The sequence below is a fragment of the Oncorhynchus mykiss genome, chromosome 26 (assembly GCF_057628025.1).
Source record: "Oncorhynchus mykiss isolate SJ-2025 chromosome 26, ASM5762802v1, whole genome shotgun sequence".
NCBI lineage: Eukaryota > Metazoa > Chordata > Actinopteri > Salmoniformes > Salmonidae > Oncorhynchus > Oncorhynchus mykiss.
Window position 1 is genome coordinate 10,617,832 of NC_143047.1, and position 25,092 is coordinate 10,642,923.

A 25,092-nucleotide genomic window follows, 5' to 3' on the forward strand; every position below is an offset into this window, starting at 1 on the left:
CAGAGAGGAAATAGATCATAAAGGGAGACTGGAGAATTCATGACATTGTGGAGGCTGACGATTTTATTGTCAGGCACTCAGATCGATGTGACTCACTGGATCTTGCTCTAGAAGAAGCAGGCTGACCACCACAATGTTGATATCAGTTCCGATGGTGCCGTCTTTGAAAAGGCTGGAAACCTAAAACATAACATTTTGGTTCAAATTAATCGTTGCTTAACATTTTGTGTGAAATAAATACATAAATCATGACATTCATTGTTGGTCAAGGATTAGGCCAGGGTTTTTCTTTAGGATAAAACCTACTTCGGGATATGTTACATGACTGATGACTGACTGACTGACTGTTGTCCCTCCCCTGCTCACCATGTTCATAACAGTGAGGACGTAGGTGGTGACATTCTCTCTGCCGTGTTTCTCCAGCATCTTCCTGTCTGCCACAACCAGTGTTTCCACATTCAGGCCCCCCACCTTGTTAGATGTGATGGGTGATCGCTTCGCCCTGCCTGGGAGCTCAAACTCATCAGGCATGACGAGACGATCCTCAGCAGGGGGCTTGGGAGTGTCTACAGAGATATGGTAGAGGGATAGAGGGCAGGTAGGGAGGGATAGAGATTTGAAGAGAGAGAAAGAGGAGACAGGGGGAAAAATGCTTTGAAAATGATCTCAAATGACAGCTCCTCCTTTTTCCTGGACCTTTCCCTGATAAGACCACGGGGCCGGCAGAGCGTTGAAAGAGCAGGAAATATTCAAAGTCTTTCACTCCTCAAGCAGCTTGCGTGTATTCATTTCAATAAAGACCAGCTACTTTATACCCTACACTATCTGAGCGCTTTTTCTTTCTAAGTACATTATACACATTACATCATAAACAATCAGTAGTGGGACATTTTGACCTTTATTTTATATTTGTTATTGCACTGTTATCGTTCTGTTTCTGTGATAAAACCACAATGCATGTCTCTCTACCAACTCTACTATCACTGTCCTGTGCAAACAGTCCCACGTGACTGTAATGTGTGTTTCTCATGTGAGCCAATCAAAGGCAGTCATAATAATAAGGAAGTTCCCTTACATACATTGCTTGCGGCGTCCACAGAAGTGTTGTCTCTGCAGCTTCCCGTGCTGGTCGTCATGGTGATGCTGATGATGGTGCTGCAGATATGGGTTGTCAGGTTGCGAGCTGTGGATAGATCCCTGGCCACCATGGACTTTGTGTTCAGCCGAGCGTTTGTAGACCACGTGTGGGTGGTGTCCACTCGGGGAGCTGTAGTTGTGCTCTGCAGCTAGGTGCTGGGGCAAGGGGGCGATGAAGTACTCCTCATCAGACATCCGGATCAGACCTGACTGGAGAGCACAGATACCCCTGGGCATTAGATGTATTCATCAACATTAAACATTCATTATGGGGGGATGAAGGTGAGAGTCGGGTCAGTAACAAGTCATGTAGATTGGCATGTGTTAAGGAATGGCGTAAGTAAGAGGTCTGTCAGCAGTTCTTGGATGGGCTGAAGGGACTGAAGGGACATAAAAATAGAGAGGAGATAGAGAGGAGTCATCTCAAACCAGACACAGACACAAGAAACCATGGGACAAGAGGCTGTCTCCTTAGGCGTTTCCTTAGGTCAGGCTCCCACAGGGATGTGACTTACTGTCTGTCAGGATGATAGAACAGGGTATCAGAGGTATTCTGGGGCAGCTGCTCCTCAACACAGGATTCCTAACCCAGAAGGGTAGTGGGTTCAGAGACCATCTAGCACCAACTTTTACACAGTAAAGGGGTTGCCGTGAATTTGACAGTAACTTACAGGCAGTTCAGTGGCAAGTAAAATTATGTATTTCATATTGCAGTACACCAACTGTAATATAAATATGGTATCAAAGCAAGTAATGTGTAACGACACACAGTACAATGCTGCAGAATTGACTGTATTATACTGTACAAAAGTCAATGCTACCGTAATCAGAATGAATGAGGGGAGGGGTTTGTATTTCACTGTAAAAATATGTATTTATGCATATTTGGTGTTTTATATCACTTGCCTTTCTTAGAGGCCTCAATAACAGCTTTCAAACTGGCAACTACAGGGCAAAACAGACCAAACGGACATGGCAAAACACTCAACCATTTAAGGTTCAAGACTTGCTGCCACTGCAATCTGTCCCCTATACATTTTAAATTGATGGGGTACTATAACCACATTGGAGTTAAATTTGTACAGCATTCTCACTCATGGGTGCAACAAATATAGCCTCTTACAAGGCATGCCTCAAAATATGTTAATGAGCCATTAACAACAATTCTATACACCCCAAAAGGTTTTTGGCGTTCCAAAAGATACGGTACCCAAAAGTGAAAACATGAAGCAGATCCAACTTTTTGGTCCTTTAAAAACCTGCTGTAAGTAAAATATTGTGTGCTATAGCTTGGAAAATAAATACAATGACAACATAATGTTTGTTTCCAACATTTGGGCTGTTTTCCTAAAGAAGTTAAATCCACTTCATGTTTTGTTTCCTTGCCACGATACTAACTAGTATTGCGATACTTGTATTGTCCCGGCCCTTGTATTGTAACGCCTGTCGTCGGAAGGAGTGGACCAAAGCGTGAAAAGTGTTCATTATCAAAAAACACTCGAAGAAAGTAACAAAACGAAAGCAAACAGTTCTGTCAGGAAACAGAGACTAAACAGAAAATAACTGCCCACAAAACACAGGTGGGGAAAAAGGCTACCTAAGTATGATTCCCAATCAGAGACAACAATAGACAGCTGCCTCTGATTGGGAACCACACTCGGCCAAAAACAAAGAAATAGGAAACATAGAATGCCCACCCTAATCCCACCCTGACCTAACCAAATAGAAAAATAAAACAGCTCTCTAAGGTCAGGGCATGACAAGTATTCTAGGAACAGTACCATTCTAAATACAGCAATTCTTTCCTCGTCCACAACACTTTCCCACCATAATTTGATGCACCATAATTTGAAGTAGGTAAAATGTTTGAATATTTTACAGCTGTTAATAACCCACAATACTGTATAAATTACAGTTTTCAGTTACAGCGTAGTTTACCTCTCAAACACGGCCATAGAAAAACTCCTGTGCACAACCTAAGTACTGCTAGTTGCCATGGATACAGCTGTCAGATACAGTGTAAAACATATAAAGTAGCATGATGCAAGACAGCTTTATAGATGATAGTGAGAGTGATAGTGAGAGCAGTCAGAGTGTAACTGGTAAAAGGTTGTTAGAGAAGTTCCTGACTAGTAGTGTCTAAAATGTTTGCAGGTCAACAGAAACAACAACCCAAAGTGAAAAAGTTCCTTTTGAACAGACCTCTGCCAGAAACTGTTCTTTAATTAATCAGCTCTTCATTTAAAGAAAAGAAAGCAAAGCAAAGAAAGCAATAAAGTGTTGAGACAACCTTTCGGAGACTGCCTGTAAAAACTCATTAAGGTGGGAGACCATTACTCTTCAAGCATCAGCATGGTCCTGTTGACGGAGCTAGCACTGGTTGGGACTGAATCAATTTGATTAGCGAAAAGAGCAGAACACAGCGGCATTCACTTTCCCTTTACATGTTAGAGGAGGGCCACGATGTATGAGATAGCCTCTCTATAGAACCCTGTCAGCAAGCCAACAACTGATTGAAAAGATCCAATATTGTCTCTTTGTCATCCTTCGAGGCAGATAGTTAGGCTTTTCTTCAACACTCTTCCCTGTGGTGCGTGTGTGTGTGCGTGTGCGCGCGTGTGTGTGTGTGTGTGTGTGTGTGTGTGTGTGTGTGTGTGTGTGTGTGTGTGTGTGTGTGTGTGTGTGTGTGTGTGTGTAGTTTGATGATTGCATGGAGCAATAGGTAGGGGAGAAAGGGGTTTAGGTTCAACTCAAAAGTGACAATATCCTTTCATAAATTAGGCAAAGGTCAATCAAGAACAGAACATAAGGCACCAAGCTACTGTAACACCTCTGAAAATGCATTTGACTTACTCACTAGTCAGGTTTCTGTCTATGGGCCATGTGCAACTGCTTCAGCACCAAGTCCTACATTTGGAAATCCATAGCAATATGATCAATCTTTGAAAGTTTGACATATAGATACAGAACACCTTTCCAATGAATAAAACATTTATAATACATCAACTGTAGGTTCCTTATTCATACCATCACACTATATGGAGGTGTAAAATATTATTTCAAACATCACCACAGGCTGACAGTTTTATTTATACTGAAAATAAATATAAACGCAACATACAACAATTTAAACGATTTTACTGTTCCCGTTCATATTGTCACACCCTGATCTGTTTCACCTGTCTTTGTGCTTGTCTCCACCACCCTCCAGGTGTCGCCCATCTTCCTAATTCTCCCCAGTGTATTTATACCTGGATCGATGGGAGGCTTCGAGGAAGTAGGAGGGAGAGGGAATCTGTGCCCTGTCGCCCTTGTTCGACCTTGATTCCCACCTTGCCTCCGAAGAATCCCGGAGACCCCGAAGTCTACATGTACGAGTGAACCTGACGTCACCTGAGTTCTCTCTGGAATCACAGAGGGCTGCCGAGGACTCCTTCGGAGTCCAGGCACCTGGGCAGGGCTAGATTGACTCTTGCTGAGCACTTATGGCGACTCCACACCCAGAGTTGTCTATATTGTGGAGCTACGGGACATTTCGTAGCTACCTGCACATTAAAAACCCAGGCTCATCAAGAAGGGGCAAGTACTCTGGTGGACCATATGGATAACTTTCCTCTCCCCTTTCCATGCCATCCTGCTGTGGGGGAATCAGTCGAAATCTCTTCGGGTACTCATCGACTCTGGGGCCGATGAGAGTCTTTTGGACGCTAACCTGGCATCCGAGCTGGGCTTCCCCACACAGCCCCTCTCCATTCCATGGATGTTAGAATGCTGGACCTGCGCTCTTTAGGCCGGGTCACTCACAATACCACTCCCATCAACCAGGGAACCACAGCGAGGCATTCCAATTTATGCTGATTAAGTCTACTCAGGTTCCTGTGGTATTGGGATTCTCTTGGCTCCAAAGACATAATCCCATCATAGACTGAACTGCTGGTGCCATTATGGGCGCCACGGCCATTGTCTGACGTCAGCGCAGCCTGCCCAGGGACGTCTTTCTGTGGGCTCGGTAGTTGCCCCAGACCTCTCCGCCATTCTCGCGTATCCCAAGTACCAGGACCTCTGGGAGGTTTTCAGTAAGGCCCAGGCCACTTCACTTGCTCTGGCACTGACCCTACAGCTCTTTTTTGTGGAGAAGGGCAAACCCTGCGCCCATGCATCGACTACCAGGGCCACAATGACATCACGGTGAAGGACCGCTACCCGCTACCACTCATCGCCTCGGCCAACTGCCTTCAACATGACCAGTGGCCACTACGAATATCTGGTCATGCCATTTGGACTTACTACCTGCTGTGTTCCAGGCCCTGGTTAATGACGTTCTCCGCAACATGCTGAACCGGTTTGTTTTTGCTTCAGATGTAGGAGTGGGGCTGTCCTGTCCCAGCATTCTGCCCTGGACCTCAAGTTACATCCCTGCGCCTTCTTCTCCCATTGCATCAATGCCACGGAGAGGAACTACGATGTGGGGAATCGTGAAGATGGCGTTGGAGGGGTGAAAACGTTGGTTGGAGCGGGGAGAACATCTGTTCATTGTGTGGACGGACCACAAGAACCTGGAATATCTCCGCAACGCCATGCATCTCAATTACAGGCAAGCTGGGTGGGCCCTGCTTTTCACTCGGTTAAACCTCTCCCTCTCCTACTGACCAGGATCCAAGAACATCAAGCTGGATACGCTGTCAGGCCGATATAGCCCCATGGCTACACCCTCGGACCCCGAGACCATCCTTCCACCTCGTGTCTGGCGACTTTATTCAGCTGGGAAATGGGGAAGCAGGTCCGTGAGGCACAGTGTTCCCAGCCTGACACTGTCGACTCCTCGGTCCTGTGGTGAGCCCACTCCACCAGGCTTGCCTGCCACCCGTGATCCCGTCAGACCCTGGCCTTTGTGTGGCAACACTTTTGGTGGCCTTCCATGGTCCCGAACGTCTCTGTGTTCGTTGCCACCTGCACGGTATGTACGCAGAACAAGACACCTTGGCAAGTTCCGGGTGGTTTTCTTCAACCACTTTCTGTCCCTCACCGTCTCTGGTCTCACATATCCCTGGACTTCGTCAAGGGTCTTCCCCCGTCTAAAGGCAACACCACCATCATGACAGTGGACCGGTTTTCCAAAGCCGCCAACTTCATTACTCTCCCCAAGCTACCCTCTGCCAAAGAGATTGCCCAGCTCATGGTTCAGCACTTCTTCTGTACCCATGGACTCCCGGTGGTATGGTCTCCGGTGGGGGCCCTCAGTTCTCATCCCGGTTCTGGAAGGCGTTCTGCACGCTCACTGGGTCGTTGGGCCAGCCTGTCCTCCGGTTTCCACCCGCAGTCCAACAGCCAGCTGGAGCGAGCCAATCAAGAACTGGAGATGACTCTTCACTGCCTTGTCTCCACCAAACCCAACTACCTGGAGCCAGCAACTTGTGTGGGTTGAATACACCCTCCACGCACAGTACTGCTCTTGCACTCATTACCTGTATTAACTGCACCTGTTTGAACTCGTTACCTGTATAAAAGACACCTGTCCACACACTCAATCAAACAGACTCCAACCTCTCCACAATGGCCAAGACCAGAGAGCTGTTTAAGGACATCAGGGATAAAATTGTGGACCTGTACAAGGCTGGGATGGGCTACAGGACAATGGGCAAGCAGCTTGGTGAGAAGGCAACAACAGTTGGCGCAATTATTAGAGAATGGAAAAAGTTCAAGATGATGGTCAATCACCCTCGGTCTGGGGCTCCATGCAAGATCTCACCTCGTAGGGCATCAATGATCATGAGGAAATTGAGGGATCAGCCCAGAACTACACGGCAGGACCTGGTCAATGATCTGAAGAGAGCTGGGACCACAGTCTCAAAGAAAACCATTAGTAACACACTACACCGTCATGGATTAAAATCCTGCAGCGCACGCAAGGTCCCCCTGCTCAAGCCAGCGCATGTCCAGGCCCATCTGAAGTTTGCCAATGACCATCTGGATAATCCAGAGGAGGAATGGGAGAAGGTCATGTGGTCTGATGAGACAAAAATAGAGCTTTTTGGTCTAAACTCCACTCGCCGTGTTTGGAGGAAGAAGAAGGATGAGTACAACCCCAAGAACACCATCCCAACCGTGAAGCATGGAGGTGGAAACATCATTCTTTGGGGATGCTTTTCTGCAAAAGAGACAGGACGACTGCACCGTATTGAGGGGAGGATGGATGGGGCCATGTATCGTGAGATCTTGGCCAACAACCTTCCCTCAGTAAGAGCATTGAAGATGGGTCGTGGCTGGGTCTTCCAGCATGACAACGACCCGAAACACACAGCCAGGGCAACTAAGGAGTGGCTCCGTAAGAAGCAACTCAAGGTCCTGGAGTGGCCTAGCCAGTCTCCAGACCTGAACCCAATAGAAAATCTTTGGAGGGAGCTGAAAGTCCGTATTGCCCAGCGACAGCCCTGAAACCTGAAGGATCTGGAGAAGGTCTGTATGGAGGAGTGGGCCAAAATCCCTGCTGCAGTGTGTGCAAACCTGGTCAAGAACTACAGGAAACGTATGATCTCTGTATCAGTGTATCAAATACTTGTTCTCCCCACTGTAGATTTTTTAATTAAAATAACTTTAGATCATTAGCCCCTCGGCTGTTCATCTTCTTTTTCCCCGTACCCTCCGTATTCATCCCACTTTTCATGTGTCTAGGATTAAACCTATGTCTCACAGCCCTTTGTGTCCTGTTCCCAGGCCCACCCCTCTCCCCTATCTCATCGTGGGCCAACTGGCGTACACGGTGAGGCACCTCCTGAAGGTTCGACCGCGGGGAAGGGGATTCCAGTAGCTGGTTGACTGGGAGGGTTATGGCCCGGAGGGGAGGTGCTGGGTCCCCATATTGGACATCCTGGACGCAGGCCTCAGTTCCAACGCCGGCACCCTGGTCAACCAGTTATGTGCCCAGGTAGGAAACCAGATGGCGCCCCTGGAGGGGGGGGGGGGGTTACAGTCACACCCTGATCTGTTTCACCTGTCTTTGTGCTTGTCTCAACCCCCCCTCCAGGTGTTGCCTATCTTCTTCATTATCCCCAGTGTATTTATTCCTGTGTTCTTTGTTTGTCTATTGCCAGTTCGTGTTGTCTTGTCAGGTCTTACCCGTGTTTTCCCATCTTCCTGCTTTCTCAAGTTCTGTTTCCTAGTTTCCCCGGTTCTGACCGTTCTGCCTGCCCTGACCCCGAGCCTTATCTTGGCAAAGGAGAAATGCTCACTGACAGGGATGTTAAAACTTATTGGTGTCAGGGGGCAGTATTTTCACATCCGGATGAAATGCATGCCCAAATTCAACTGCCTGCTACTCATCCTCAGAAGATAATATATGCATATTATTGGTATATAGTATATATTATATTTTATATATTTTATATATATATATATATATATATACTAGATTTGGATAGAAAACTCTCTGAAGTTTCTAAAACTGTTTGAATCATGTCTTTGAGTATAACATAACTTATTTAGCAGGCGAAACCCCGAGGACAAACCATTCAGATAAAACAAAATTGAGGTCACTCTCTTTTCAATGGGTTTTCATTGGGAATCCAGATTTTTTAAATTTATTTTATTTTATTTTATTTTACCTTTATTTAACTAGGCATGTTAAGGTGCGTGAATGAGGACCCAAAAGCGAATTAACGTAAACAGAGCTTCTTTAATAACAAAACAAACGTAGGCTCAGATGGACCGGCAGATTCCGACAGGACAGGACAAGGTTGCAGCAAACATGACAATAGTCTGGTTCCGGCATGAATAACACTAACAAGAATCCGACAAAGACAGAAACAAAACAGAGAGAGATATAGAGGACTAATCAGAGGGAAAAAGGGAACAGGTGGGAAAAGGGGTGACGAGGTAGTTAGGAGGAGACAAGGAACAGCTGGGGGAAAGAGGGGGAGAAAAGGTAACCTAATAACGACCAGCAGAGGGAGACAGGGTGAAGGGAAAGGACAGAAACAAGACACAACATGACAATACATGACAGTACCCCCCCACTCACCGAGCGCCTCCTGGCGCACTCGAGGAGGAAACCTGGCGGCAACGGAGGAAATCATCGATCAGCGCACGGTCCAGCACGTCCCGAGAGGGAACAAAAACTCCTCTCCTCAGGACCGTACCCCTCCCAATCTACTAGGTACTGATGACCACGGCCCCGAGGACGCATGTCCAAAATCCTACGGACCCTGTAGATGGGTGCGCCCTCGACAAGGATGGGGGGGGGGGGAAGACGAGCGGGGGCGCGAAGAACGGGCTTGACACAGGAGACATGGAAGACCGGGTGGACGCGACGAAGATATCGCGGAAGAAGAAGTCGAACTGCGACAGGATTAATGATCCGAGAAATACGGAACGGACCAATGAACCGCGGGGTCAACTTGCGAGAAGCGGTCTTAAGGGGAAGGTTCTGAGTGGAGAGCCAAACTCTCTGACCGCGACAATATCTAGGACTCTTAGTTCTACGCTTATTAGCAGCCCTCACAGTCTGCGCCCTATAACGGCAAAGTGCAGACCTGACCCTCTTCCAGGTGCGCTCGCAACGTTGGACAAAAGCCTGAGCGGAGGGGACGCTGGACTCGGCGAACTGAGATGAGAACAGCGGAGGCTGGTACCCGAGGCTACTCTGAAAAGGAGATAGCCCGGTCGCAGACGAAGGAAGCGAGTTGTGGGCGTATTCTGCCCAGGGGAGCTGTTCTGACCAAGACGCAGGGTTGCGAAAAGAAAGACTGCGTAAGATGCGACCAATAGTCTGATTGGCCCGTTCTGCTTGACCGTTAGACTGGGGGTGAAAGCCGGAAGAGAGACTGACGGAAGCCCCAATCAAACGGCAAAACTCGTCTGACGGAAGGCCATGAATTCTGAAAACATTCTCGATGATGATTTGTGCCGTCTCTTTAGCAGAAGGAAGTTTAGCAAGGGGAATAAAATGAGCCGCCTTAGAGAACCTGTCGACAACCGTAAGAATAACAGTCTTCCCCGCTGACGAAGGCAGTCCGGTGACAAAATCTAAGGCGATGTGAGACCACGGTCGAGAGGGAATGGGAAGCGGCCTGAGACGGCCGGCAGGAGGGGAGTTACCGGACTTAGTCTGCGCGCAGACCGAACAAGCAGCCACGAAGCGACGCGTGTCATGCTCCCGGGTGGGCCACCAAAAGCGCTGGCGAATGGAAGCAAGCGTACCCCGAACGCCAGGGTGGCCGGCTAACTTGGCAGAGTGAGCCCAATGAAGAACGGCCAGACGAGTAGGAACGGGAACGAAAAGAAGGTTCCTGGGGCAAGCGCGCGGCGACGGAGTTTGAGTGAGTGCTTGCTTTACCTGCCTCTCAATTCCCCAGACAGTCAACCCGACAACACGCCCCTCAGGGAGAATCCCCTCGGGGTCAGTGGAGGCTACTGAAGAACTGAAGAGACGAGATAAAGCATCAGGCTTGGTGTTCTTAGAGCCCGGACGATAAGAAATCACGAACTCGAAACGAGCGAAAAACAGCGCCCAGCGCGCCTGACGCGCATTAAGTCGTTTGGCAGAACGGATGTACTCAAGGTTCCTATGGTCAGTCCAAACGACAAAAGGAACGGTCGCCCCCTCCAACCACTGTCGCCATTCGCCTAGGGCTAAGCGGATGGCGAGCAGTTCGCAGTTTCCCACATCATAGTTACGTTCCGACGGCGACAGGCGATGAGAAAAATACGCGCAAGGGTGGACCTTGTCGTCAGAGAAGGAGCGCTGAGAAAGAATGGCTCCCACGCCCACCTCTGACGCGTCAACCTCGACAATGAACTGTCTAGAGACGTCAGGTGTAACAAGGATAGGTGCGGATGTAAAACGATTCTTGAGGAGATCAAAAGCTCCCTGGGCGGAAACGGACCACTTAAAGCACGTCTTGACAGAAGTAAGGGCTGTGAGAGGAGCTGCCACCTGACCGAAATTACGGATGAAACGACGATAGAAGTTCGCGAAGCCGAGAAAGCGCTGCAGCTCGACGCGTGACTTAGGGACGGGCCAATCAATGACAGCTTGGACCTTAGCGGGATCCATCTTAATGCCTTCAGCGGAAATAACAGAACCGAGAAATGTGACGGAGGAGGCATGAAAAGAGCACTTCTCAGCCTTCACAAAAAGACAATTCTCTAAAAGGCGCTGGAGGACACGTCGAACGTGCTGAACATGAATCTGGAGTGACGGTGAAAAAATCAGGATATCGTCAAGGTAAACGAAAACAAAGATGTTCAGCATGTCTCTCAGGACATCATTGACTAATGCCTGAAAGACAGCTGGAGCGTTAGCGAGGCCGAAAGGAAGAACCCGGTATTCAAAGTGCCCTAACGGAGTGTTAAACGCCGTCTTCCACTCGTCCCCCTCCCTGATGCGCACGAGATGGTAAGCGTTACGAAGGTCCAACTTAGTGAAAAACCTGGCTCCCTGCAGGATCTCGAAGGCTGAAGACATAAGAGGAAGCGGATAACGATTCTTCACTGTTATGTCATTCAGCCCTCGATAATCTATGCAGGGGCGCAGGGACCCGTCCTTCTTCTTAACAAAAAAAAACCCCGCTCCGGCGGGAGAGGAGGAGGGGACTATGGTACCGGCGGCAAGAGCTACAGACAAATAATCTTCGAGAGCCTTACGTTCGGGAGCCGACAGAGAGTATAGTCTACCCCGGGGGGGGAGTGGTTCCCGGAAGGAGATCAATACTACAATCATACGACCGGTGTGGAGGAAGAGAGGTGGCCCTGGACCGACTGAACACCGTGCGCAGATCGTGATATTCCTCCGGCACCCCTGTCAAATCACCAGGCTCCTCCTGTGAAGAAGAGACAGAGGAAACAGGAGGGATAGCAGACATTAAACATTTCACATGACAAGAGACGTTCCAGGAGAGGATAGAATTACTAGACCAATTAATAGAAGGATTATGACAAACTAGCCAGGGATGGCCCAAAACAACAGGTGTAAAAGGTGAACGAAAAATTAAAAAAGAAATGGTTTCGCTATGATTACCAGAAACAGTGAGGGTTAAAGGTAGCGTCTCACGCTGAATCCTGGGGAGAGGACTACCATCCAAGGCGAACAAGGCCGTGGACTCCCTTAACTGTCTGAGAGGAATGTCATGTTCCCGAGCCCAGGTCTCGTCCATAAAACAGCCCTCCGCCCCAGAGTCTATTAAGGCACTGCAGGAAGCTGACGAACCGGTCCAGCGTAGATGGACCGACAAGGTAGTGCAGGATCTTGAAGGAGAGACAGGAGTAGTAGCGCTCACCAGTAGCCCTCCGCTTACTGATGAGCTCTGGCTTTTACTGGACATGAAGTGACAAAATGACCAGCAGAACCGCAATAGAGACAGAGGCGGTTGGTGATTCTCCGTTCCCTCTCCTTAGTCGAGATGCGGATACCTCCCAGCTGCATAGGCTCAGCACCCGAGCCGGCAGAGGAAGATGGTAGTGATGCGGAGAGGGGGGCAACGGAGAACGCGAGCTCCTTTCCACGAGCTCGGTGACGAAGATCAACCCGTCGCTCAATGCGAATAGCGAGTTCAATCAAGGAATCCACGCTGGAAGGAACCTCCCGGGAGAGAATCTCATCCTTTACCTCTGCGCGGAGACCCTCCAGAAAACGAGCGAGCAAAGCCGGCTCGTTCCAGCCACTGGAGGCAGCAAGAGTGCGAAACTCAATAGAGTAGTCTGTTATGGATCGATTACCTTGACATAGGGAAGACAGGGCCCTGGAAGCCTCCTCCCCAAAAACAGATTGATCAAAAACCCGTATCATCTCCTCCTTAAAGTCCTGATACTGGTTAGTACACTCAGCCCTTGCCTCCCAGATTGCCGTGCCCCACTCACGAGCCCGTCCAGTAAGGAGAGATATGACGTAGGCGACACGAGCAGTGCTCCTGGAGTAAGTGTTGGGCTGGAGAGAAAACACAATATCACACTGGGTGAGGAACGAGCGGCATTCAGTGGGCTCCCCAGAGTAACACGGCGGGTTATTGATTCTGGGCTCCGGAGATTCGAAAGCCCTGGAAGTGGCCGGTGGATCGAGGCGGAGATGGTGAACCTGTTCTGTGAGGTTGGAGACTTGGGTGGCCAGGGTCTCAACGGCATGTCGAGCAGCAGACAATTCCTGCTCGTGTCTGCCTAGCATCGCTCCCTGGATCTCGACGGCTGAGTGGAGAGGATCCGAAGTCGCTGGGTCCATTCTTGGTCGGATTCTTCTGTTAAGGTGCGTGAATGAGGACCCAAAAGCGAATTAACGTAAACAGAGCTTCTTTAATAACAAAACAAACGTAGGCTCAGATGGACCGGCAGATTCCGACAGGACAGGACAAGGTTGCAGCAAACATGACAATAGTCTGGTTCCGGCATGAATAACACTAACAAGAATCCGACAAAGACAGAAACAAAACAGAGAGAGATATAGAGGACTAATCAGAGGGAAAAAGGGAACAGGTGGGAAAAGGGGTGACGAGGTAGTTAGGAGGAGACAAGGAACAGCTGGGGGAAAGAGGGGGAGAAAAGGTAACCTAATAACGACCAGCAGAGGGAGACAGGGTGAAGGGAAAGGACAGAAACAAGACACAACATGACAATACATGACAAGGCAAGTCAGTTAAGAACAAATTCTTATTTTCAATGACGGCCTAGGAACAATGGGTTAACTGCATGTTCAGGGGCAGAACGACAGATTTGTACCTAGTCAGGTCGGGGATTTGAACTTGCAACCTGAACTTGCAGTTCCTACCGCTTCCACTGGATGTCAACAGTCTTTAGAAATTGGTTAAGGTTTTTTCTTTGTGTAATGAAGAAGTAGCCCTGTTCAGAACGAGGGGCACTTCAAGTGTACTGTTAGATAGAGGCGAGTGACCAGAAAGCTAGCTACTGTTTGTTTTTCTCCTGTATTGAACACAGATCATCCCGTCTACAATTTTATTGATTATTTACGTAAAAAAATAACTAAAGTTGGGCCTCCCGGGTGGTCTAGACCACTGCATCGCAGTGCTAGCTGTGCCACCAGAGACTCAATTGGCCTAGCATTGTCCGGGTTAGGGAGGGTTTGACCGGTAGGGATATCCTTGTCTCATCACGCACCAGCGACTCCTGTGGTGGGCCGGGCGCAGTGCACCCTAACCAGGTCGCCAGGTGCACGGTGTTTCCTCCGACACATTGGTGAGGCTGGATTCCGGGTTGGATGCGCGCTGTGTTAAGAAGTAGTGCGGCTTGGTGGGTTGTGTTTCAGAGGACGCATAGCTTTCAACCACGAAATTGTGGAGAAAAGGGGGTAAAATTCAACAACAACAAAAAATACCTAAAGTTGTATTACAAAAGTAGTTTGAAATGTTTTGGCAAAGTTTACAGGTAACTTTTGAGATATTTTGTAGTCACGTTGCGCAAGTTGGAACCGGTGTTTTTCTGGATCCAACTCGCCAAATAAATGGACATTTTGGATATATATCGACGGAATTAATCGAACAAAAGGACTATTTGTGATGTTTATGGGACATATTGGAGTGCCAACAAAATTAGCTCGTCAAAGGTAAGACATGATTTATATTTTTATTTCTGCGTTTTGTGTCGCGCCTGCAGGGTTGAAATATGCTTTCTCTCTTTGTTTACGGAGGTGCTCTCCTCAGATAATAGCATCGTTTGCTTTTTTTGGCTGGATTCACAACAAGTGTAGCTTTAATTTGGTATCTTACATGTGTGATTTCATGAAAGTTGGATTTTTATAGTAATTTATTTGAATTTGGCGCTCTGCATTGTCACTGGCTTTTGGCCAGGTGGGCGTCCCACATATCCCAGAGAGGTTTTAACAAACTTGCGCACAACATTTGAGAGAAATAAGTTTTTGTGCATATATGAACATTTCTAGGAACTTTAATTTCAGCTCATGAAACATGGGACCAACACTTCACATGTTGCGTTTATATTTTTGTCCAGTGTAGTTTTGAATGAGTTCAAGTTGTGCAATTTGCAACAGCACTTTAGTTTAAGGTTTGCAATATAAGACAAGAACACAGTTAACATTAATCTGGCAGCCACGACTGCATCCAAGACGTTCTAGAAGAGTTTGCTGTGCTGTGATAGCCATGAAATGTGTCGTGTTGCTGTAGAATGAAGAGGCTTGTGGGTTTGGTTTATTCCGCCTGGCAGAGCGACCAGACAGACAGGCTGATAAACACCCTGGCCTCTGACAGGCAATCAGTTCACTACTGTGGATGTTCATGTCAGCAGGGAAAGAGAGCGTTAGACAGCGCTGGTAAGCAGGATGTATCCACCTGGCCTCATCCACTGTGAGTTACAAACAGAGGAATAATGGTGAAATGGACTCTGTAAGCATTGGCAGACTAGGGGAAAAAAATATGTATTTTCTTTTGGTCAGCACTACTATATTATTATGTATTGCCTAGTCATTCGTTTATGTGATGATGTGATTTCATGAGACAGAGAAAGAACTGAGTGAAGAGAGGTGAATGAAGAAAAATGAATTCCTTTTTCTTTGGTTTCCCCAAACCTCTGTCCTTTCTCTAATTTGATGACCAAGTTAAGCAGTTCATTCCACTCTCTGACCATGTCCGAGATCGTTGACTAGAGTGCTGAACCTCACACATTCCGTCTGGCCATGGAATAACATTTAATCTCACCCCCTACTCCCCAAATCCAGCTCAAATAGCTGTGCATTGTCATCCACACCCCCCAAACCCCTCACACCCCATGACCCTGTCCATTCTCTATGTGTGACACCCACCTCCCCCTTCACCCTCCTGATCCACATTTCCCCAGACTAGCAGGTGGCAAAGTAAACATATGCGCACAAAGGGGGAGCCATGCAGAAGCTCTTGTTGTGAAAACAGTGGCGGGCCATGGCAGACTGCCACCATGCACAGGCATCCGCTCCCAGACTCCCACCTCCTGGGACAGGACAGGGGGACAACGGGGGCACTCTGGGGAGGCCAAGTCCACCATAATCCCATCCATCTCTCTTCCCCCAGGACCTGACAGAACCACCAAACCACCTCGTATCGCTCATTCCTCCCCCGATGAGGATCAAAAGGCCCTGTGTGTGACCCAGGGGCTCTTGTCAAACTTGGTTCTGTTTCTCCCATGATAGTAATGGGCAGTAATGGCTTCGGGCGTCCGTCGATGTCTGTCAGCCTCGTTCTCTGTGTTGCTCCAGTGCTTTGTTGAGGCAGAGTGATTTCTCTTTCCGACTGATGGGTTTCAATCAAAGGGGGTTTACACTAAATGCAGTGACGTCTATTTTGGCCTAGCCACCGGGGTACCTTGTGTGCCTTGCCTTCCTGTGTCACATTTTCCTCCTTGTTCTCTAACGTGACTTCGGCAGAGCCCCACAGGCCTTAGAAAACTGTGTCCAGACAGAGAGAGAATAACCATACGGGATGTCTTCAGCACAGCTGGGCAGCCAGGACTGTGAACCAACCTTAGCTAGCCCCCGACACAGGCCATAATCTAGGAGTAGACAGTGTGAGGACAGAGAGCAAGAAGACACTGACAAACATGGTGAGGATACACAATGCTATACTGGATTTAGAAACATTCCACTGGCTTAATAGCCACAAGACTTGAGTGCAACCCTCACTGTCATTTCATTACACTTTTCCACTGCACTGTAAAGATCTGGCAGCCGGGTCAGTCTGGTGCCTGCTCCAGCCCTTTGAACTGACGAGTTTAGGGATCTCACCAACTAACTCACAGCACACTGTCAAGCAATATAGGCCTATGCATGGATATATGGATGCTATTTGTATAAATCTCTGCTATGCGTTTCATCAATAAAGATATTATATTTTCTGCAATTTTTTGCAGTGGTGATAGTAGTAGTAGTTCCTCCCAGATGAGCCCATTTTTAACATTTGCATATGTTTTGTACAGCTACCATGGACTCCATTTTTAACATTTGCATATGTTTTGTACAGCTACCCTGGACTAAGCTTGTGACATTAACAAATCTGTCAGCGACAGAATCACTCACACAGACTGAAACTGTAAAAGAGACAAAGATGGAGGTGACAAAGAACCTCTTCCAGGTTCTAACCTATATCTGTGTACAGTCTGTTAGCATATTAGCCTGGAATCTCGCTAGCCACTTCCTGTTGTAATGTGCCCCCCCCCCCCTTTAACCCACAACAAAGTTAACCAACACCCTGGAGCAAATCCACTGTTAGCTAGCTAGCGCTTCCCATTGTCTGCCAACCCCACCCACCACCTCACACTCAATTATCACACATGTATTCCATTTGTCTCAGAAACATACCACACTTTTCTATAAAATATCTAATAACATCTTCCAGCAGTTAGCAGTATGCTTGATAATGGGAGGAAATTGATTCCATCTGTCGAGATGTGGTGTGTCTCTCTTCTTGTTCTGCCTGAAATGTATGTGAGAGTCCTGCGAAGACTAGCAGAACTGTAAGATGAAATCAACATGCAAAGAAAGGGACAACATGCAAAGAAAACATAAACATACTTGTAGCCATAAAATATCAGTCATATCAGATACTAATACCTCAATGTACTGTATTTTTTCGGGCAAAACATTTAATACATGTTTTGTTATGTATAGTGCTATGAAATGGATGTTATTCACGATAACATATATCATCTGAAAAGTACTTGAGATGTATTGAATTTCACAGGGAGTAGAGAGACACCAGGTCCTCAGACTTCAGGGAAAGCTGGCATATTGATGTGGCAGACCTCTAGTGATCTCCTTAAATGTACACTTGTAAGAGTTACACAGATTAGAGGGAGATGTCCTCTGTTCAACGCCAGTCTATTTCTCCTCAGACCTGCAGACATCAGACGACCCCCCCACACACACATGGTTACTCTGAGTAGACAGTTTTCCGAACCCAACAGTCTACATGTCGGGAGTTAGCTAACACACCGATGGTCTCAGAGGACTTCCCTATGGAAGCTATTACGACATGACTTTGCTTTTGCTTTCATGTGGTTTTCCGAGGCCTGTGACTACAAACTGTAACCTTACACATTTCGGCCATGCATGTTTTCAGTGTTAGTACGGGACACAATTTATAGCTCGTTCCTTAGGGTCTGTCGCGGGGGAAAATGTAATTAGCTTGTCTTTGTGTAAACTGTAGCTGCTTTTAAGGCTCCCAGCCATGACATTATATTTTTAAGTTAGTAAGCGCTTACATGCCGTTAAAGACTGGGAGAGATGTGTGAGAAACTCAAAGCCAGTGATTATAAAGCCTTAAAACACATCTGCACTCCAGCTCAGCGTTACATGTGACCACAGTGTCGGTGGATGCAGACCAGAGCATCCACATCACTCAGCTTCTGTCAGCTATGGTAAAAGGACACAGGCCATTATCAGTCCAAAATACAGCCCACGTCTGTGTGAGCGGTCTATGTCTCCATGTCTATCATTCGACCTGGCCCATAATGATTTGAGTTTGCCTCAGCGTTAGCCTAGAGCATTCCACAGAGTGTGTGGCGTCACTAATTGCCTTTAAAGAGCATAGACACCCACTGAGCAGCCCTTGTTCTCCAAATAAAGCAGAGGTGGGCCTGGAAACACCATGGCTAATGATGTTATACAGCCCCCTTATCAGCTGAATCGAATGGGCAAGGTTCAACTCATTTTCCTGTCAGACCAGTTGGGACCAAGCAACTTCCTCTGACAGTGGATGATGACTCTGCATGTGGCCAAATTGGGAAGTCCACTATTTCTGGCACTCAGTCACTCCCATTGGGGGGAAAAGAGAAATTGATAGAATCTTAAAGTAAATATGGGATATACTGTATATGGTTCTGTGTTCAATTTAGCTAACACCTTTACTATTACCATTTCCAGTACCCTGCCCTAAACCACAGACATGGTCACTAGCCGGCTAACATACAGTACTCTACCCTGCACCTTTGAGACCGTTGCCCTTGTACAGTCATTGAACACGGGTCACTTTAATCATGTGTACATACTGTTTTACCCACTTTATATGTATATACTGTATTCTAGTCATGGCTCATCCTATACAGCTGATTGGGGACCTTATTACGGACGAATGTGCTCTTTCTTTCTGCTTGCATTTTGTATTTATATTTGATGTGTGTGTTTTCTGTCATTTCTGTAAAAGAGGCCGTGGTCTCAGTATAACTCCCTGATAAAATAAAGGTTAAACACACCTATACACACCATTTCTATTCATATACTGTCAATACACCCCATTCACATACATATATATTATTTTGATTCTGGACTCAGGTCCGGAAGCTAATTTCCTGCAATTCTGTCCATTTTGCTATTGGGTTTTGTACTGTGTATTTCAATAATTTATTCTCTCATTCTAATATTTTTAATACCGTACATTTCATTTTATTGACACTGTTTATACACACCGCATATTTTTTGTATATACTGGATTCTTGACATAGCTCACTCTGGTATATCTACAACTGTACATATAATTCCTAGAATATCTTGTGTAAATTCATCCAGTGTAGATACGTAGAGATTGCATTTGGATTACTGTTACATTTGGATTACTGTTACATTTGGATTACTGTTACATTTGGATTACTGTTACATTTAGATTACTGTTACATTTGGATTACTATTACATTTGGATTACTGTTACAGTGCTATTTGGGTTGTTAATAGGATTCGTTATGACATTTCTTAATTTCTTTATTTTTTACTTTTTGGATTATGTGTGTAGTGTCTTGTATTGCATCGTATTGCGGCACTGTTGGAGCTAGAAACACCAGCATTTAGCTGCACCTGTGATAACATCTGCAAAATCGGTGTACGCAACCAATAAACGTTGATTTGATTTGTTCTGCAACCATGTTTGTGCACGTCTTATACACAGAGACAAATGTTCACTAAAGCAGCCATACCGGTCAAAACACTATCCTCATCTCACAACAAGCCAGAACCGCTGTTGGAAAATAACATATTGTCTAACAAAAGCTGTACTGCATCTACTGTGCTGACACAGACGCGTCGAGGAATATGTATGGATTCTGCTTTGTGAAGTGACGACCACTTCAGCGCTCCTCATTCGTCTTGCGTGAGAAAACCCGAGCACAATGCCTGTGACAAGAGCAGAATGGCGAGGGCCTGGCTCCCTCTCCTACTGGCATCTAGCGGTGGGCACTACATCACTGTCACCACGGAGACCACCAGGGAATCGCCCTCTGCAGCGCTCACAACACGACCGGCTCACGTCGTATGTGGCATAACAGCCTATGAGTTATGAGAGGGACGAGGGAGAGATTGTAACTACAGAGGCCCAACAGACGTTCCAATTTGTCCAGTCCTCTTATGAAAATGGACAAGTACAAATGCCCAAAGCCCTACCTGAGAATCCCTCATCATGTATCAGGCTCAGCCCTACTCCCTGTATGCCCTGCATCCATATGGAGCCCATTGTGGGGAGATGGAGCCCATGGGACACTGAGCAGAGAGAGTTGTGGCTTACAGTAGGTCATTGGTGGTGCTGAGAAAGAACTGATCTGCAGCCATCTTGTTTATTTCAGGCCTGTGCACAGCATTTAAATATGATACTCTCCAAAGAAAAGTTCACTCCAGGACAATAATTTATGGCCACCACATCACCTATAAATCATGTTTTGTAATATATGTAGGACTACACTAATCCCAATAATAATCCCAATAAACCAGTTATATGACTAATACCACACCACGGGAAGGGAATGACCATCTTTTTTTTTTCACACAGCGGAACGTCCTGCGACTTACACCTCGTCGAGACAGACAAATGTGCATGTCTGCTGATACGTTTCCTTTCCTCAGTTCATTGTTAATGGATATCACAACTGTCCCTGAGTGGTATTCCACACTCTAGGGTGTCAACGACAACAATAAGGCACTAAGCAAAATAAACAACTTGCTTTGAGGTGTCTGAGAGCAAAACGCTGGGGAATGAGAGAAAGAAAGAGAAAAGGGGGAGTTTTCACACTCATCCCATAGTACCTGGGGGTCATTAAAAAGACCCCTAGTACACATCCAAACAGACTCAATTACCCCCCTAATTAGAACAGGTCTACAACTCCACAGGGGTTGTGGGAAAATAATACACCTAGACCTCTCAGGCTAATTTCTAAAGCAAAGAACAACAACAAAAACGTGTTCTCGGAATATATGTGGTTACCTAAGCGAAAGTGACCTGCTTCAATAGGAAACACTGAAAGGAGAGATGCCTCGCAGTGACCACATTTACATGCACACAGTATTCCGGATGGTAGCTCATAGCCCGGTTTTAGTCTTACTCGGGATAAGCTGCACCCGCTCAAGAGTATCCCTGTATCTGTAAATAAACAGAATATTCCTAATTTAAGATCATTTGGGTTAAATGGAATATTAACTGAAATATGGACACCAACTGTAGGCCTATAACCTCTCACTCGTAGAGTAATATAATATGAACTCTTGCAGAATTATGCATTTCTTGCTGTAAAATTATACAACAAATGTTAATTTTGTCTCGGCAACAGGAGTGGAGAAATCGGATTTCTTTCTTTCAGTATCTCTTGAGAAAAAGTGACAGCGCGTGTAATGTGTTATCTTTGATGCTGTTATGCAAGCAGACTATTTCAACCACATAAAATATGCGCCCAAGACGAACTTGAAGTCTTATCAGAAATGTGTTTCATCGTTTTCTCAGCTAACACTTCAACTTTAAAAGGTGTGGCTGTAACTGTATAGATTAGAGAGACACGCATCCTAACGTGGAAGAGGGGGCTTGGGAAAGGTCACGGTCGAGTTTGTCATGGTCGGACACGCTTAGCCAGAGAGACGGAATCCGCTGAAGGGGCAATCTAACGGCTCAACAGCCAAACAATATAGCTGGTCCACACACCAATGCTCCTGCCGTCCAATAAGATAATAAATGACATATTAAGGAAGGTCTCAGAGAGTGCATCCAAGCCTCCTGGCCGTGGGCTGGAACAGTTCTTGTTGAGTTCAGTTCAGCTCTTGGGGACTGGTCCTTGTGAGGAAGGGCTGGCTCTGTCACCCAGTGTACGGAGTGGTGGCCTGAGGAGGACAGCAGAGCTCTAATTTATCTCTCCCTGCATTCACAGAGGAATGGGACAGCAGCTTTGAACTTGCACTACAGAGGAACTGAGACCAGCACGACCCTGAAAGAGAGAGTGACTGAGGTCAACCACCGTGACCTCTGGTACCAGAGAATGCAGGCAGAAAACTCCTGTGTTTCAACCAGCAATAGCTGTACTAGTTTTATTTTATTTTTTATCTGGTGTCTTTAAGTCATTTGAGGTCAGCAGAAAAGAGAAAAAGAGAAAATACTTTCGACACACAAAGGAAGTACATGTCCTTCTCATGAGGAATGTAATTAAAAACACCATGTTAAATGATTCAGGATTTACTAAGCAAATCCCCTATCCCCGGTCTTAATACAGAGTCTGCCTGTTCTTGATTTAAAAACAGAATCCCCCTCCATCTGCTAGGGGCATGATGCTGTCAAACAGTAGTTAAGAGAACCAGCGTGGGCAGACTGACCGACCCTGAGCCTGTCTGTCTGTGTGCCAGCAGTGGGGACCTACTGTACACTACCATAGAGAGGGCCTCCATAGGCCCATAGAGAGAGCAACCATCCTCCCTAGAAGCGCCACTCCAAACTCGGAATGAACACTTCTTCTTGCACAAAAACAAAATCAAGCTCTCACCCAAACAGGCTGCCAGTTATCCTCCGTTTCCGGGCAAAAGAAGCTGCTGAGGATCAACGGGGATGAATGGGTCCTCATTTGTACTTAATCCAAAGCTCCTCATGAAGGGGAGATGACATGTGGGGTTAAAGTCCTCCAGGCTATGCACTCTTTCAGTGTAACAGACAGACCTTCTTTCCGGCGCATTATTTTTTTTCGATCTTCCCCCTTTTTTTTCCAGTTTTAATGTACTACTGTAAAAGTATGTATTTTAATGTGTCTCTCCCTCCTTTCCGTCTGAAATCTAAAAGTAGGTATTTTAATGTGTCTCTCCCTCCTTTCCGTCTGAAATCTAAAAGTAGAAGCACATTTTAAGTAACGGTGGACTAAGTGAATTTCTGATGGCCCTCGGGTCATCCTTGGGAGAGAAAAAAAGAAAATGGGGAGGAGAAAACAGGTCAAAGAGTCCTTCCAGTCTATTCAAATGCAACTGCTCCCAAATTACATTGTGTCCCTTGCACAGTTTTAAAAGAATGGGTCACTGCTGTTTAATTGTGGAGAAGCTACTACTAATGAAAGGGACAATACAAAGAGTAGCACTGCCAGCCAAGCGGCTGAAACTTCACCCTGGGTTTAATTGCACTGAACAAGGGAGATGGGGAAGCAGGGCAAACAAGGGACAAAATAGCAGGCAGCAGAGGAGGTAGATGCTATTGGCAAAAATAAAGGTATGTTTTATGGAGGCCTAGTGTCCAGGGTGGGACATGTGATCTGCGTGTCCAACCTGAGGGAGGAAATAGTGAAAGAGGCACTAAGGCCAGCAATTTAAAAAAAAACAGAACTGTCTCTTACATTGCATATTATAAAGGTGGTTTCCTGACACAGGATAAAGTGTAAGGACTCAAGGGGACACTTACCAAGCCAGAACATGTAGATATGGCTGCAGAGGAAGCTGTGAAGTTGTGTATAAATCCCTGATACAAGCAGTCCTGATGGGCTGGCTCCTGTGCCAATGTGGTGATGCCCTCTGTCCCCAGTACCTGTACTGTGAAGCCCTCTGCCACTACCATGGAAGGCTGTAAGTCCAGGTACATGTCCCACCCGAAGGCAGATAGTCTGTAGTGTACAGGGCCCCTCATGGATGGCAGGGACCTCTTATTCCGGCCTCGCCGCAGCATATCGTGGGTCACATACCCACCCTGAGCATCCACCTCAATTGGCGTCACAAACACGTAATCTGAAGGAGAACCATAGTGAAGGTCACTTACCAAACCCACATCCAATGGGTTCATCTTATTTGCACAAAGCATTTGCACAAATCTCAATTCCCTCTAGTCTAATTATACTGATCACAGTATAATTGGTCAAACAGTGTCATAATATTTAACTGATTTATGAGGGGAGTATTAGACATCATCAAATCATGTTTCAGATCCAAAAGTCATAAACGTTATTCCATTATCATAGCCTATATCAATATAATAAACATTTATTCAATAAGAACACGGAGACACCCATTATTTAGAAACCGTATCAGACGCCACGTAGGCCTAATAGGAACGCCCAGAAACAAATCCAGATAGTTTTTTACAGTTACATCCATTCTCACTGGTAAAACAAAGAATGTAAATCATCTAAACTTGACCCGACCCGTATCCGGCTGCTCAATGAGGAAACTGCCGCTTCTGCAGGGAATTCCTTCACCGGCATAACGCGCGTGGCTAAAGTTTACCAGCCAAGAAGATGAGAGGCAGTATGCGCGCAAGACACCATGAGCGCTTTAACTGGCGACTCATCGATAAACCTGACACACCAAATACAAGTAATGCGTTTTATTATTTCTGAACAGTAGCTATGTTATTGTTTCATTCTAAAGGATTGTAAAAAATAACAGACTGTTGCAGACTACAATGCTGTTAGTAAACATTTTCTTATCTGTTATGGAGAGAAGTAAACAACCGGCCCATGCAAAAATACGAACCGTGATTCAGTCCACTGGTGTCACTGGCAAAAGTGGACGAAACAGAGTAAATGGAATGTGAGCAGTAGATATGCAGCGTCTGCAAAACGACAGGTAGGAACAAGTTAATGGCACAACATGCGCAACAGTTTACTGTAACAGGCAGCCTACTGCAATTTAAACGTATATCTGATTATACAGTTGTCACCTGCCTTCAATGTGTTCCAGAACCACAGAGTGGATAAAATCTTCACTGATGTGCAGCTGACAAGTGGGATAGGCAAAGTCCATATCAAAAGAAAAAGACAATCCAT

General features: G+C 46.4%; 1 protein-coding gene across 1 annotated transcript in view; it reads right to left on the bottom strand.

Moving 5' to 3' along the window:
- The window catches only part of adamts18 (ADAM metallopeptidase with thrombospondin type 1 motif, 18), a 68,080-nt gene that overhangs the window by 33,569 nt on the left and 9,419 nt on the right, over nucleotides 1–25,092 (bottom strand). The window contains exons 2-6 of the mRNA XM_036964090.2: nucleotides 24,800–24,878; nucleotides 23,736–24,055; nucleotides 1,080–1,347; nucleotides 367–566; nucleotides 97–180 (exon numbers count right to left, since the gene is read on the bottom strand). Coding sequence (XP_036819985.2) covers nucleotides 97–180; nucleotides 367–566; nucleotides 1,080–1,347; nucleotides 23,736–24,055; nucleotides 24,800–24,878 — 951 coding nt within the window. The remainder of the gene's footprint in view (nucleotides 1–96; nucleotides 181–366; nucleotides 567–1,079; nucleotides 1,348–23,735; nucleotides 24,056–24,799; nucleotides 24,879–25,092) is intronic.